General features: G+C 38.8%; 1 protein-coding gene across 1 annotated transcript; it reads left to right on the top strand.

Moving 5' to 3' along the window:
• Positions 1-2,988: 2,988 nt before the first annotated feature.
• LOC6563108 (glucose dehydrogenase [FAD, quinone]) lies at positions 2,989-7,543 on the top strand. Its single transcript, XM_001990604.3, has 4 exons — positions 2,989-3,173; positions 5,298-6,507; positions 6,572-6,858; positions 6,964-7,543. Exons 2-4 carry the CDS (start codon positions 5,316-5,318, stop codon positions 7,330-7,332), a joined length of 1,848 nt encoding a protein of 615 aa, XP_001990640.1. The 5' UTR covers positions 2,989-3,173; positions 5,298-5,315; the 3' UTR covers positions 7,333-7,543.
• The last annotated feature ends 6,399 nt before the right edge of the window (positions 7,544-13,942 follow it).

The raw sequence follows: 13,942 nt of genomic DNA, 5'->3' as shown, positions 1-13,942 counted from the left end.
TTAATATCAACTTTTATTTATTCACTGTAAATTTCAATAGAAGCAACAATAACTTCAATATCAATCGTATTAACAACAACAACAAAAGCCATAAGACGCACACTCAGTGGTCGTGTCAATAACACCAATCAAAGCGTTCAAAGACCGTTTCAAAAAGTTGACGTTCAGCTTGTCAAATCAGTCATGAATCATGAATAAATTACGCAGCGTGTTCCCAGAAGCGTAAGCCAACTTTGATATGTGATTTAATGCTCGCATGTCATTTCACTTAATTTCTTAGTCAAGTTTAAAAGTTATAATTTAAGCATTGAAGTTAGAAAATATTCCTCAGTAAAGACTTGACTTTCATTTCATGTAACTGGGCCAGTTCCACGAATTAGGCACGCTTCATTTCTGGAATGCCCCTTCGCGTGCTGCATGCTTTACACATCTCGCATCTTATTGGCATTCAATATGAAATTACACTTCAATTGTTTCAAGTTCATTCAATTAATCCGCTCCCAGCGCGACATCTGCTCATGACCAAAAGCCTTTTGAGTGCCATTCAGCGTCTTTCGACACTCTGCTTATGATTTTTAGCTTTTCTCTGGCTTATTTTTGGCTCAATTGCCGTCAGATATGCGAATCATTTTACAAAACAATTTTACATTTGCCTTGTTTTTTCGAAGTTGTTATTAGTTTTATAGGCATTTTTGAGTTTTATTCGGCATGTTGAGGCTTTTATGTGTGCTGCTCACGTCTTCATTTTTATAACGGCATTTGGTGTTAGGCACGTGAATTACGACCATCGCCCAGCCCAAATGACAGTGTCCAGACATTAAATTCAAGCACACAGATCACTTGATGGGTCCAAGGGGACCTTTATGTTTGAGCATGTTTGTCACGTCTTCAAATTTGAAGATGAGCTCCAATTGCGTCTGTGTCTTTTCATAATTTACTTAGTGTTTGTGACTGTAATTTTTTATAGAAATCAGGTAGCGTGTGAATGTTGGTCAGATGCCCACATCCATTGGTCACTCGAAAATTGTTAACATCAAGATATTAGCGGATGTTTTCAATTAACCTTGACAAGGTCATTGTCTAGTTGCTTACTTGGTTGACCGATTAGAGTACGGAAATTAATTATTGCCCACTTTTTTTGTATGTAGTGGTCTATTTTGTATTACTGAAGTTGATGCCCGAGTGCTAAATCAGCAACTCTCATGGACAATGCACTTTCAATGACAAATGTGGCGTGTCAAATGCATAAAACGAAATTCAATTTTAATTTCATAAGTCAACAAGGTTCAACTAATAACTGAATTGCATTAGCAGACTTTAGTTAGAGAATTAGCATGTGCAAAAAGCATGCAAATATTTGATGCTGCTTGCAAAATATTATGAAATCAACCCGGGTAGCTCGAGATCGTCCTTGTTATACCATTTATTCTAAAATCACGAGTATTTGTGTTTGTCTATGGCATATTTACTTTGTTAAATGTAAATGCAAGTTCACAAATACAATTCGAAATCAATTGAGAGGACAAACCGTGACCAAAATAGTATGTGAGTAGTTAGTTATAGAAGCCAGAAATCTAGGAGTGACGTTTAAATATTGGCTTTTCTGCACAAGCATTTCATATTTAGAAGTGGGAATTACCCTTCTTGGGCAATCGAAATCCATTATTTATTTATTTTTAATTTTATTTATTTTCTTTCTTTGTTTTTTGTTTATTTCCATTCGAAAATTGCTTATTCATCTAGCGCTATTGGCAAATTAACAAGTATACTATCACTTTTTGACACTTTATCAAAGAGCAGACACATTCGTTTTTTATTGTTTAGCGTTTGAAATTTAATTAGTTGCGTTTTGTTTAAGCCTTTGAGGTATTTACAATTATAACTATCGACTGCTGTGAGCCGAGCAATTGAGAGTATGTGCACTTGATTATAATCAAACACCAGTCAATTTTACAGTTGCCAAGTCATGCAAAATGAATATGCATAAAATCTGTGCAAATATCAAATATGAACGAACGTTTAAAATTTAAACAAAGGCGCGCGATCCGTTCAAAATGCACAATGCAACAATTTGTTTGAATTTCAGATATTAACCTACGGAAAATATTTACCCTTATATATAAATGTAAACTATAAATATACACAATGATATGGTTGCCACGCCGGTACTGAAGGTCATTTGCGAATCACAAATGCGGCAAAATTGATGATGAAAGTGGCAACAAAAGCAGCATAAATTGGAAATCTGACCAAATGAAGCTTAAGCTAAAGACTCTCACAAGTATTTGTTGTTGCCTGTCTTGCCATTAATGAATTGGAATTTAATGTTTTTCGAATGCAAATTTATATTGCTGCCCCTTATATTTGTAATCGTTGTAGCATGAAGTCATTTGAACACTTGACTGCATAGATACAAGATACACAGATACAAGTAGCGCAGCAATTCATGACATTGAACTTGAAAGGTAAACAACAGTTGAGTTAGCAAAGCAAACATGGCTAAATGGCGGAAGCTTAATTTACAGATCATAGTTTTATTTGTTCGCAACTGAATGCTAATAGGATACCACCAATATTTTGATTACCGCATAGTTTGGCTGGGAGTAGATTACGAGCATAAAAAGCTGCTAATCAAACATCAGTCAAAATATTCAAATCATTTGGTTATGACTAATGCAAAACACACAACGTGAATGGCCGAAACTGGCGAAACGGGGCAATGGCAAAGATGCCGAAAATAGTTTAAAGCGAAATGTAAATAAAATCGACTGAAATTTGCAAGTTCACGCGATGAACTTGAAATCGTTCGCGCCAAAGAGACGGCACAACAACTGTAACTTTTGGTCGGCCAGTGGTATTGGGCTAATGGGCCAACTGGCTGGCTGGCTGGCGTGTTGTCCCAAACGTAGCCCGCTAAACTGACCGACTTAACCGCCAGCTATCTGTCTTGAGTCGTCCCGCATAGGCTTCATCGCTGCATGCGGCGGCAGCTGCGTTCATTTAACCAGCGGACAGCAAAGCGCGCGCATGCGCAGAAGCTGTCGAATTTCAACTGATTGCAAGAAAAAACAAAAACAAAAACAAAAACAAAATAGCGAAAAAACTATAGTAGAAATATCGAAAACAATATAGAGCTCTGGTGTATCGAATAAGGAGAGCAACGCGCCCATTGCGTAAGTGCATTCTAAGCATGCAAACAGCATCAGAAAACGTGTTTAGAATTTCACAACATAAAAAGCGAATTAATTGATTTGAGCCGGATCTGCGAGAGTGTGTTTATTTTTCGCAATTGTTGCACAGCATGTGTCTAATATATGTGATTTTGTATTTTATCGACCAAGTAGCGCTTACATGGGGACCAAAAATAGTCATGATGTGATTTGTGGCAACGTTTCATCAGAAATTGAGCGCGTGAAATGAAAATATTTTAACGTTCCTGTTTGACTCAATTGAAATATTTCAATTAAGAAGTGAAAATTAAAAATTAAAAAAAAAAAAACATAAATAAATTGGGAATTGCATTTTATAAACATATCTATAATTACTGATCTTGAAGTTGCATAAAAATTAAATCATCTTAATTTATTCACGAGCTACATTATAAACTGTTTCGAAAATCTAAGCACCGGAAAAGTTAATAAAATTTTAAATTAGTCCAAATGTTATCTGAATAATATCTGATAACCTTTCTTCACTTATCCAAGTCTCCCATGACCCCCTTCAAGAATTCGTCTCGGTAGCAGTTATAAGTGGATAAGTTTGGCTAATTGGACACAGTTAATAAGCCCAATGTCGGGGCATATTAATAATTAAGGGGCAAGCGGCATGTGGCAATGCGGAGCAATTATCGCTGATTGAAAAATGAGTGTGCTATAAATAAAAAATTACTTGTGTGACATGTTACTACTTGTATAAGTAGTAAGTTGAGTGTAACCTGTTTTTCCTTGGACAGACAAGCAGAACTTTAACGAGCACAGCGCCCTTCGCTCGCCCATAACCCTTTGAGTCTTTGAGGCAGGTCAGTTCTGTATACTGGAGACCGATCGTTGTACAATGACCGGTTATTAATGGGCTCTTCTTGTATTTCAAAGACAAAAGAAGTGGCGCATACAATGACAAGTGACAAAAGCCTATTGAAGGCTGTGCACGTAGAACTAATTGTGCTGAGACAATGACAGTTGTAAACGGATCTCAATATGAAAACTTATTTGTGCAATACGAAACCAGTTCGCCGGCCTTATATTCATTTTTGGTCTACAATGTATTGGGGTTAATTGAAATTCCACTCTTTCTCTCCTATTTTTATTTGTGCAATTTTTGCCTAAATGTTAAAAAAAACCCATTTTAATTTGCATATAAAGTAATTTTTGGAATCACATCGCGCCCACAATTTTTTCCCTACCTCTTTTGTGCTCCAGAGGAGTATAATGGCTATGGCACTAATGCTGTTACAAATTAAATCTAGTTTAATCGAATATAAATATATAAAAGTAAATACATCCAAGAAAATGCAATAACTTTAATTAAAAGAATAAACTGTTCCAAATGATGTATTGAAAATAATATTATTAACATATAAAATAGTTTTAACAGCATTGTCGCTCTTAATATTTTTGAATGCAAATCCTTAATAGAGTATTTAGCAGTTGTTGTTCTAATGTTTTCTTATTTCAAATTTATTGATTTTATACATTTTGTTTATATTTTCTTGATTTTGACCGAGTATCTGTAATGAACATCCGCGTTCGTTTTATGGGTCAACGTCAACGGGCCAAATTTTTGCTTGGATTGCGCTCGAATTATTTTGTGAATTTCGCTTTGGTTACTTCTTCAGTTTTTCTGTTTTGATCGCGAACCGGTTTCCATATATATGTATATGGTTTGTTATTGTTTTGCTTTCTTGTTTCTTACTTTTTGCATGAACATTATTTTTATTGGCAGCTCGCCTCGCGTGTATCGATGTAATCGGCAACTCGTTGAACTTGAGCTAAAAAAGATATATACTCACCAGATAGCAGAGAATTTCGGTAGCTGCGGGTGCGAAAAATGCAGTGGACCATATTCATTTGAGTTGCAAATAAAATCGAAGGTCGTTTGCAATTAACACGTTCTAGCTGAAAAGTATCTAAGAAGTGCTAATAATAAGCATGCTATGCTTACTGCAATTAAAGAATATACCTACACTGAAAATAATCAAGAAATGCGAGCTGCATTAAGAACTTTAAATATTTTTTTAAAAGCTGAATTTGAATATGCAATGATTACTTTACACTAGCCAAATTTTGTTCTGTTTAAAGTTACACATAACATTGAAGATGCGATTGGCACATTTGCTGATATTTTGTTTGGGCCTGGAATGCTGCCGCTGCCAGATGCTGGTCGATCTTGTGCGGGATTTCGAGACATCGCTGCTGAACACACGGATACCGGACACCACATCCTTTCTGCCGGAATATGACTTCATCATTGTTGGCGCCGGCTCGGCGGGCTGTGTGCTGGCCAATCGACTGAGTGAGATTAGCACGGCTCGCGTCCTGCTGCTGGAGGCCGGCGACCAGGAGACATTCATCAGCGATGTGCCGCTGACGGCAGCATTGACCCAAACGACGCGCTACAACTGGGGCTACAAGGCGGACGCCACACCCAACGCCTGCCAGGGTCTGCGCAACGGAGTCTGCAACTGGCCAAAGGGACGCGGCATCGGTGGCACTTCACTGATCAACTTTATGCTGTATACCCGTGGACATCGCCGCGATTACGATGGCTGGGCGGCGGCCAATAATACGGGCTGGTCTTATGCGGAGGTGTTGCCATACTTTAAGAAGTCCGAGCGTATTGGCATTCCCGATCTGTACAAGTCGCCGTATCATGGACGGAACGGAGTGCTGGATGTGCAGTATACGGACTACAAGTCGCGACCGTTGAAGGCCTTCCTCAAGTCGAGTCGCGAACTGGGCTACGACATAACGGACACGAATGGGGAGCAGCTGATGGGCTTTGCCCGGGCCCAGGCAACCATACGGCAGGGCAGACGCTGTAGCACCAGCAAGGCCTTCATTCAGCCGGTGCTGCAGCGACGCAATCTGCACATATCGATGAAGAGCTGGGTGACTAAGTTGCTCATTGATCCCAGCACCAAGGTGGCGGTCGGAGTGGAGTTCACCAAGCAGCGCCAGCGTTTCGTGGTGCGTGCCAGCAAGGAGGTCATCCTATCTGCAGGTGCCATTGCCAGTCCGCAGTTGTTGCTGCTTTCGGGCGTGGGTCCGCGTGCTCATCTGGAGGAGCACAGCATTGATGTGATGCAGGACCTGCCCGTTGGCTACAATCTGCAGGATCATGTTACACTGAACGGACTGGTGTTTATGGTAAATGATTCCACAGTGAACGATGCACGTCTGCTCAATCCCACGGACATCTTTCGCTACATCTTTGCCGGCCAGGGACCTTATACTATTCCAGGAGGTGCCGAAGCATTTGCCTTTGTGCGCACTCCAAGTTCCAGCTTTGGTGAGAACTCATCTCTTCGTTCTCTCAACTGTGCTTAACTAACTTTGGATCTCTTATGACGCAGCTAAGGACTATGCAGATATGGAGCTTGTGTTGGGCGCTGGCTCTCTCAGCGGCGATCGCTTTGGCACTCTGCGGGACTTACTCGGCATCACGGATGAGTTCTATCAGAAAATGTATGGAGACATGCAGCACAAGGAAACCTTTGGACTGGTCCCGGTGCTGCTCCGGCCAAAGAGTACGGGTCGCATCTCGCTGCGCACTCGCAATCCCTTCCACTGGCCACGCATGGAATCCAACTTTATGCAGCATCCGGACGATGTCCGCGCCATGATCGAGGGCATTGAGATGGTAATTTTACACCATAAATATAACAGCATATTTATGATTTGACGAGGAACATATACTCTGAAATTAGTATTCCTTACAACATCTTTCTTGTGATTTATCCTGCAGATTCTGCAGCTGGCACGCACCAAGTCGATGAAGAAGATTGGCACGCGGTTCCATGCGCGTCCTTTTCCCGGCTGTGAGCACCTGATCTTTGCCAGCAATGACTATTGGCGCTGTTGTCTGCGCCTTTATGGCTCCAGTTTGCAGCATCAGTCGGGCACCTGCAAGATGGGTCCCTCTACGGATGCTACGGCTGTTGTTGATCCGGAGCTGAGAGTTCATGGCATTCAACATCTGCGCGTGGCAGATGCTTCTATTATGCCACATGTGCCGGCTGGTCACACGAATGCCATTGTCATCATGATTGCCGAGAAGGCGGCGGATATGATCAAGAATGCGTGGCGAATGAGAATAACCCCAGCAGACTCCTAAGCGAGGAGTGCATTAATATTAGTATTTGATATTTATTCTTTAGTTTTGTAGGAGTCATTAGCTTAAGTGGTGCACAGTTATTATATGTGTTATATGTTAGGAAACACTATGCTTTAACAATCTTCAGTCAGCCAATTAATATGGCCATATCATGTGACTCACTATTTCAAAAGTTTATACAAAGCCTTGCCCAAAAATTATTTTACTTTATTGAGCTTAAAACTGAAATGCTTATTTAATCTTTTTCTATTTATAATTATTTCTTATTAAAAAACATTCTATAAATTGTTTAATACTAAGTCTTACGAATTAATATTCTATTAAACTCTTATCTGCAATTTTTTATATTTGTTAAGATTATTTAAATTCAAATTTCAGCGCTTTTCCGCCAATGTGTAAAAGCAACCCTGCGTTGTCATTACATATGTTTGACTCGCTCTCGCTTTTGAAGCATGCGCGTCAACTGTGAACTGGATGAGTTTTTCGAAGCAGTTAGCTTCGAGTCGTATGCATGCTGTAGTTAGGCTGCCGAGAAATAGATGGCGCTTTTGAATATTTGAAAGGGGTTCTGAAAATTGATTTTCTTCAAAATTTTGCCGTATTCGAGAAATATTAAGCTAAAATATGATCTTTCAACATCTTATAAATATCAATTCACAATATCTTAAAGTGCAACAAATGAATTCAAAAAATAAAGTTTCTTAAATAAGTTTTTTTGATTCGCACACCAGCCAAGTGTTAAATTTGTTTTGATTTGAAGGCGCTTTCAATGCGCAAACTCCGCAAATGTCAAATGTGCGTTCGCGTCGCTGCCGCTGCCTCAGCCAATGCAGGCGCTGCCAATAAATGTACCGTTGATGAACTTTAGTTTTTTGTCGGCTTCGTCTGCGGTAAAAGCGCCCAGCGAAAGACGGACAAACTTCAAGCCAAACGCAACAGAATGTCAAACGGCAAAAAGTACGTGTTGTGAATCTTACGTTAATTGTAGGAGAACAAAAATTAAGGTGCGAGCATTCTAACTAAAAGTACCCGAAAATGAGAGGAAATCAGGGTTGAAGCATTGGTGAATAATAATGAGTAATAAATAAATAATAATAACACAAGTTCACTAAATACACGTGGCCCACCGAGTGTGAATGCGTGTGGCAAGAAATAGGACTATAGAAAAAAAACTTTATTACATTTTGGCCCGATGGGGCGCTTTAGCCGAGTAAAAGTAAAAGCAATTTGGTTTTAGTCTGTACTGTTATTGTTTTGGTTTTAGTGAAATTAACTATTTTTATGAACACACACACACACACACACACACACACACATGCACACACACATACACACACACACACATATACAGGCGGCTTGGCGTGCTCAGTTGAGGACTTTTTTTTAATGCCCTTTCGCTGGTAGTTGTTGCTGATGTGGGATGTGGCCACGTCTGGCAGCGGTCGCGCTTTTTGGAGGTGTTTTCAACCCAGAATAGTCCGGAATAACGAATGCATAAGTTTAACCTACTTTGCCGGTTGTGCCACGTGGCGAATGCGCAATATTTTAATTAAATGCTGAAATACCTTGCCTGACCCTAAAATTATGCACAACGGAAAATAAGTCAAGTATTTGCTTTCGGTCTTAATGCCAAATACTCGACCAACTCAAAACCTAAATACTCGTTTCTGAGCCAAATCCGAAAAGCAACAACGAAGTCATCTGGATTGTGATTAAAGTGCTGCATTTTCATGGTATAAGCGGCATAAACAATCAAAAGACAGGTGAGCAGTTCTTGTTAGTTAAGACCATGAGTATACTTAGAGATTTGTGTGAATAATGTGGCTATTTAGTTATTGGTAATAGCTTCATTAAATTTAATAAATAAGTCATTTAGCTTGAAGTGACATTTGACTATCAAATATATTTTATACTTATCATATTTAACAAGATTCTCATACACAAGTCACCAAGCACTAACTAATATATAATAATAAATATTCCTACTCCGCTAATTGGATTTATTGAATTTTTCAATTACCAATACCCATGTAAGCTTTATCACACATTTAAAGGAAAGGGTGGGAATTTAAATAATTAAAATGATGGTAAAACTGTTTTATTTATAAAGCTTCACGATTTTTTATTGACATCATTTGTTGTTGACAGTTTACGTTAATAAATTAAAAGTAGGGCTTTTATTTGATGGCATAAACGAATTTTCCGAGCTGTTACGTGGGAGCTTCAATAATTTCACTTGGATTTTTTTGCATTTAGATTTAAGCTTTGAAAACAATTAATTTGCCAGCAATTGACATTTATTTCAAAATGCTAATTTCAACTAAGCTCCATTCTGTCACTCTGTCAGTCTGTCCACCTGTACTCCCTTGCAGCGTGTGTCCTTCAGTTAGCCACAGGGACACAGGGACAGATCCATTTGGCATTTTGGCATATTTAATTATCTGGCAATTCATCAGCGAGTTTTGTGTGTGCTTTGTCTTTAATTTGCAGCTTTGTTGAAATAATGGCACCCGCATAAGGACAAGCAGCCACGCAGGCTGGTAAACAAACAAAAACGCACAGTTGCGATAATAATAAAAGAATAATAAACAATACAAAAACAACAACTACAAAAGAAAGAAGGGGAGAAAAACGACAGAGCAGCCTGAAAGGCACGAAACATGACCAAGTGAGGCAGTCACAGCCACATAAATGGAATGACAATGAGAGCAGACACATGTGAGGCAAGGTGAATTACACACACACACACACACACACTCACACAAGCGCATATGCGCATGTGGTGGCATGTGGAGGGAGCCCGCCCAAAAAAAAGCCAAGGCAACCGAGGCGGTCCTAAATGTTGCCACAAATGTCATGTGCTCGCATTGCAACTAAACGCGGCGCTGGCTGAGTTTTTAAGCATGCCGCATTACGTATACGCCCCACATTATGTTAACCCCATGCCCCATACTGCGTACACGCAAAGAATATGACCAGCCATCACGTAGCAAGCCAAATGTTGCCTCGTTGTTTTAGTGTGTGTGCGTGACTTGCCGTGTGTGTGACTGTGTGTGTGGCTGTGTGTGCCGCTTATCAGTCATCATAATAATTGTTGGGGCAATTCAATGCCACTAAACCCAAGCAACACAAATGCATGTACAACATGCGACAATGTATATGTCTGTGTGCAAATAAGTAATATAATATATATATATATGCATATATATATACATATATATATGTTTATTATATATATCTATGTAGCAGTAAGCACGCTACCAGTTGGCCAGCCAGCCACATTTGTAGTGGCCAGCTGAAATGTTGCCCAGGGCGCTCAGTACGAGGCATAATTACACACGCATTTGGTGGTCATAAAAAGAACATTTGTCCAGATGTATATAGCACAACTGAGAACAGAGACCGACAAAAAGAAAACCCAAAAAAAAAAAAATGAAAAACAAATTACTTTTTGGCAAGTTTGCTCGACTAGCAAGTACCCTCATCGCATATCTAAATGGTTCCTGGGCATATTTCCTCTTCTATTTGACCCTACATGTGCCCAATTTCAGCATGGTTTCACTTTCTCCGACTCATTTGATGGTTGCAGGGTATACACAGTCGTATGGGGTAATGAAAATTCAACATTTGTACAACCCACAAATGATTTTAATGTTGTTCTGTTTTTTTTTTTTTTTTTTTTTTTGCACTTATACTAATCTTCTACTCTACTTTTAACGGCTTAACAGTTTATATGGTGTTGGAGTTCAAATATTCCCTCAGAGTATATTTAAACACTCTTTCCTTGAGAAATTTATATGTGTTTATCATTTATCAATTTAGTAAATTTAAAATTATTTTATAAAATTCTCTACATTCTATTGAAGCATAATATTTGTTGTACCTTGAAAACATATTGAAAAATACATTCAGTAAATAAAGAAAACGAGTACTTGTAATAAATCATCATTGGCACACTTAACTCTAACCATTTTAAAAGGATTTCGTGTTGCTTAAATTATGACAAATGATTGCAGCACGTGGACCTAAGCCATAAGCCGTAGCTAACATAACACTGAGCACATCATTTGGTAGGCTTAGCCACAGTCTGTTGAGAATTGGGTGGTCTTCGGCTCTGTGGTAATCAATAATGATTTATGCTTTAATATATAAACGTCAGTTACTTAAATTCTTACACTTAACTTGGCTTTAAAATGAAAATATTTGCATGACTTTCGCTACAATGACTGACAATAAGGAAACTTAAATTCCCCGTTGGTAAATATTATTGGTTTATTTTTTATGCGAGGACTTTTTATGTGGCGCTTAATGCCAACGCTAAGTAAAGGCAGCATCCTTTGACAGTCGCTTGTCTGCCAGTTCTCCTTCTCTGTCTCTCTCTGTCTCTGTCTCTGTCTCTCTCTGTCTCTGTCTCTGTCTCTCTCTGTCTCTATATCTCTCTGTTTGACTATTTGAACAGGAAACGAGCCCCCTGGCACTAGAATAGTAACCAGTAACAAAATAAAAGCGTATTCAACAGAGAATTGCAGCATAAAAGTGGACTCCCTGCGGGGCCTCGACTGGACTGTCGACTCAGAAATGGCAACGGGTTTAAAGCATAATAATAGTCCCCAGAAAGTTGCTGTCAAATAACCGAGGAATTACAACAAATGTGTGTTAAATAGGAAAAAAAAGTAGTAGAGCAGAACTGTTAAATAAAGTATATTTTACTGTGGTATTGTGTAATAGTATTTAAATATAAATTAGTCTTTCAGTCAAGATTTGTTCTAAGTCTTCATTTGGTATAATAACTCCAAATACGTATTTCACACAAGTATATTCCTAATCGATATTTAATTAGATGAATATTGACTCAATAATATTTTATCGATTCGAAACTTCACTCATATATTGTGACAAAACTCTGTACAAGTGCCGGGAAAATGTGGATAGCTTTAAAGGAGCACTTTAAATGGATGTATTAGGTTTTACTGCCATGCTGCCATGCTGCCTGTCCGCCATTCCAATAAAATGGTTGCTGGCTAAACCAACGCATTCTTGCCCATCGAATTGAATTGCCTTCCATCCTGCTTGACAAGCAAACACGATCCATGCCCATATAAAATGAGGGAAGAGGACTACATCACTCATGCAGCAATGGAAACAAGCGTCACAGTGCCAATAACGTTTGCAAAGGACAAAATCAAATATGTGTAAAGTAAACATGCTGCAGGCACAACGATGGCCATAACTCCTATCAATTCGGATGAGTCCAATGGTCACTCAATCAATTCTATAAAAATGTTTTCATTATACCCTGTATATGGTTGCAGAAACGGGTATGAGTAACGATGAATAATGTAGTAATTTATCTGTTGCGCCTTCTAGTAGACCAAAATATATTATATTTGCTAGATAAATTCTCGTATATGGAAACTATTTTCCCCAAAAATATCGTTTTTATTCTGGATACAGAGTAACGTCTAGTCTAGCACTTTCAACTACAGAGTATTTATTTGATCTGTTGTCGTTGCGATTGCCTTAACTTGAATACTTGAATAGCTTTAAGTTTTAGGGCTCAATAATAATATATTTTTGGTAGTTTTCAATAGAGCTGTATCATAACTGCGGTTATCTACACTCATTTTCATATTTATATTCAGTATTCATTACAAATTGGAAGTTTGCAAGGTGAAAGTCAGTCCAGTTCACATGTCGAATATTGAAAATACTCAATGCATTAATTATACGCTCTGTTTTCTTATGAAAATGTTGTGTGTGTGTTGCATTAGTAAAGTCAATAAGTGCGATTAAAACTGAATTACTAAAGACCTTAAGGCCAATAGACATACGTCTGTTGGCATCTTGATATTGGAAGTAAAATCGGAATTATAAGTGAGTTAAGACCTTGGCTCAAGCAAATGCCAAACAAATGTTTCTTTCACGAATTTCTATAGCAGTGTTGAATTGTTCTCTTAATGTGTTCACCTTCAGTCACAATAAGAAGCTGTAATTAAATTGTCTGACTCGATTCCATTTGCAAATTAGCCACTAAGGAGACTAATGGTCTGGCCGACTGTCGCCTTGGCAGTCTGACATCGCTAACTCACAGAACACGCCAGTCAGCGTCCCTGTTGACGGAAACGGAAGTCAGCCACAGCCCATATAACAGCGCCGCCTTCCTTTTGATTGTATTCTATTCTTTGACCAAATGGAGTTTACCTTTTATGCATTGTGTTGCTGCTATTACATGAACTCTTGTCATCGTCCTTGCTGTGTCTTTTCCTCATAAATATATAAAACGTTGCCACAGTCTTTCGCATCCTGGCAACTGCCAGCTCGCAAGTTATCCTCATTGTCATTGTCCTCTTTTAACGACTGTCAATGTGCTTGTTAGTTGCAGCCTCAGTGAAGTTCTCTCCATAGCTATTTGTGTGTGTGGCAGGACTTATTTAATTTCGTGGCTACCTTTATTTCCAGGCAACGGATGAGCTGCTCAGTCCTTGTTTATGACGAAGCAGAATGTTTGCCGATGTGTTTGCCTCATTTCCTGGCAAATCTCAGAGCCACATTGAAGACAGCAACTCAATTTGATGCCATTTTCAAAGATTATTTTCCGCTTCCATTCAAA

This window comes from Drosophila grimshawi, unplaced genomic scaffold, assembly GCF_018153295.1.
Source record: "Drosophila grimshawi isolate 15287-2541.00 unplaced genomic scaffold, ASM1815329v1 contig_311, whole genome shotgun sequence".
Taxonomy (NCBI): Eukaryota; Metazoa; Arthropoda; class Insecta; order Diptera; family Drosophilidae; genus Drosophila; species Drosophila grimshawi.
Note: the sequence above shows the minus strand (reverse complement) of the source record. Positions and strands in the feature narration are given on the sequence as shown.

Excerpts from the sequence above, each read along its gene's own strand:
- LOC6563108 (XM_001990604.3), top strand. The coding sequence starts at position 5,316 with ATGCGATTGGCACATTTGCTGATATTTTGTTTGGGCCTGGAATGCTGC. Across the intron at positions 6,508-6,571 it reads CACTCCAAGTTCCAGCTTTG|CTAAGGACTATGCAGATATG; the intron begins GTGAGAACTCAT and ends CTTATGACGCAG. Across the intron at positions 6,859-6,963 it reads TGATCGAGGGCATTGAGATG|ATTCTGCAGCTGGCACGCAC; the intron begins GTAATTTTACAC and ends TTTATCCTGCAG.